The 1,814-nt window shown below is 44.7% G+C and overlaps 1 protein-coding gene across 1 annotated transcript; it reads left to right on the top strand.

Moving 5' to 3' along the window:
* Nucleotides 1–1,261: 1,261 nt before the first annotated feature.
* Nucleotides 1,262–1,594, top strand: LOC147443463 (uncharacterized). The gene has a single exon (XM_086529889.1). It carries the CDS (start codon nt 1,262–1,264, stop codon nt 1,592–1,594), a length of 333 nt encoding a protein of 110 aa, XP_086386015.1.
* The last annotated feature ends 220 nt before the right edge of the window (nt 1,595–1,814 follow it).

Below are 1,814 nucleotides of genomic sequence, written 5' to 3'. Positions count from 1 at the left end.
ATGATGGCGAGGTAGGTAGTGGTGGTTGGGACTCTACAGGTGGTGGCAGAAGTGGGGCTGCACAAGGAGCTGGCGATGGAGGTGAGGGAGGTGTTCGACATTTTTTGTTGATGAAGGAGAAGACATTGAAGGTGGATACACCTCCTCAAGATGATCACGATCCGAGGCAAAAAATCAGAAACAGGTCTATTCTCTTTTTTTAAAAAGTGGAGCAATGGTGTGGTAGGTTGTATGATCCACAATAAGAGCAAGGTCTCGGGCATGTAAATACATTTCATGGGACTCATAATTCATCATTGAAGCTCTTTGAAATTTTTGGCATTCGCCCGCTTGGCAAGGGGAGTGAATTTTGCCAGATGCCTGCATTCTATTCATCCAATTCTGTGCTCCATGCATTTGAACGTCCCTTGCATTACAAGTTGGGCAAGCAAGTTGGGGGCGTTGTGAGTGTGATAGAGTTCGGTGTTGAGCTCTCCATCCTACATGGAGAGAGGCCCCCCCCAGGTGACTCGAGGCCGTTTGCCATACATTGGTTTGCCACACCTTCGGCGGAATGGAAGCGCTTTTTCATTGGTAACATGGCCATTGACCCGAATTTGCGGGAACTTGCGCCAATACATTCTCATGATATAGTCATTGGTCCAGTGTGTAGGCGGTTAGATGATGGGACTGACACGGGAGTAGTTGCAGATAGAATAGGAAGAAGGGATGTGTACCTATGTCAGATTGCGTTTTGTACTCCAAGGACTTGGAGTTGGTTGGAAGGTTGTTTCAAGAGGGTATTTCAAGAGATTAGAGGTGCTGATATTGCATAGATCTTCTCGTATGTGGGTTATGGTGGTATGTCTTTTCGTATGGTTGACTTGAATTTTCAAGGGAAGAGTTTGTGAGGTATACTAGTTTGGGGTAGTCCCCTGTCTGTGTTGCATCGATTGTCTATGCAAATGGTGTAACATTCTTTCTTTGAGAGTGGTCTACAAGTGTCTCATTGATTAATCTGTAAGGGTTGTTTGTTGAAACCTTGGATTTTGATGTGTTCTAATTTGACTCTTATCATTTTGTTTACTTGCTGTTTGTGTTTTGTAATTGATGAAAACTGTCAGAGATGTTGTGCAGGCATGCTTACCATGCTAGCTGTATTTTGACATGGCTTGATATACATCACACTTGTCTCTTATGTAGATATGAGATGCCATGGGAAGCATTGGTTGAGGCTCAGACCAGCAGGAGTGGATAAAACACAGACGCCTTTATATGACCCATGGGGGAGACAGCTGGTGGCAATAGAGATAGAGGGCTAGCCATTGTTGGGGTTCCAGGTATTGGTATAGTTGTCAGATCAATCCCGCTATCTGAGCATAATGCAAATACAGGAAGCATTGCAAAAAATATAGCATCGAGCGTGGTACAATCATCAATTTTGGCAGCCAACGGAATGATGCAGGCGAAGGAAACAACTTCAAATATTGCTTTATCTTGTGGAGTTGATGAGGGAAATTTTACATCAGAACAAAGTGAGGATGTAGGTGACATCCCCAATAATCTCAGCCTAATAGAGAGTGTTGTGGCACGCTTGCACTCCAGCATCTCTTAGTCTCAGCTATTGGTAGAAGAGGTCTCTTGTCATGGTTTCCCCAGAGCTCTAGCCAACTGAACCTATTCAATCTAACGCAAAATTAGGAACTGGAGACTCGAGGCTTGAATTCTAGGAGGGCATTCTGAGAGAGGTGCACACTTGCTGTACCTCCGAAGCAAGTGGATGATTGGTTGTGCTTCACACGGTGATGGGTGATGGAAAAGGGCGTACTCTGTAT

This window comes from Adiantum capillus-veneris, chromosome 14 (genome assembly GCF_014529385.1).
Source record: "Adiantum capillus-veneris isolate H3 chromosome 14, ASM1452938v2, whole genome shotgun sequence".
Taxonomy (NCBI): Eukaryota; Viridiplantae; Streptophyta; class Polypodiopsida; order Polypodiales; family Pteridaceae; genus Adiantum; species Adiantum capillus-veneris.
The sequence above is the reverse complement of the archived record's forward strand: the minus strand, read 5'-3'. Positions and strand labels throughout refer to the sequence as shown.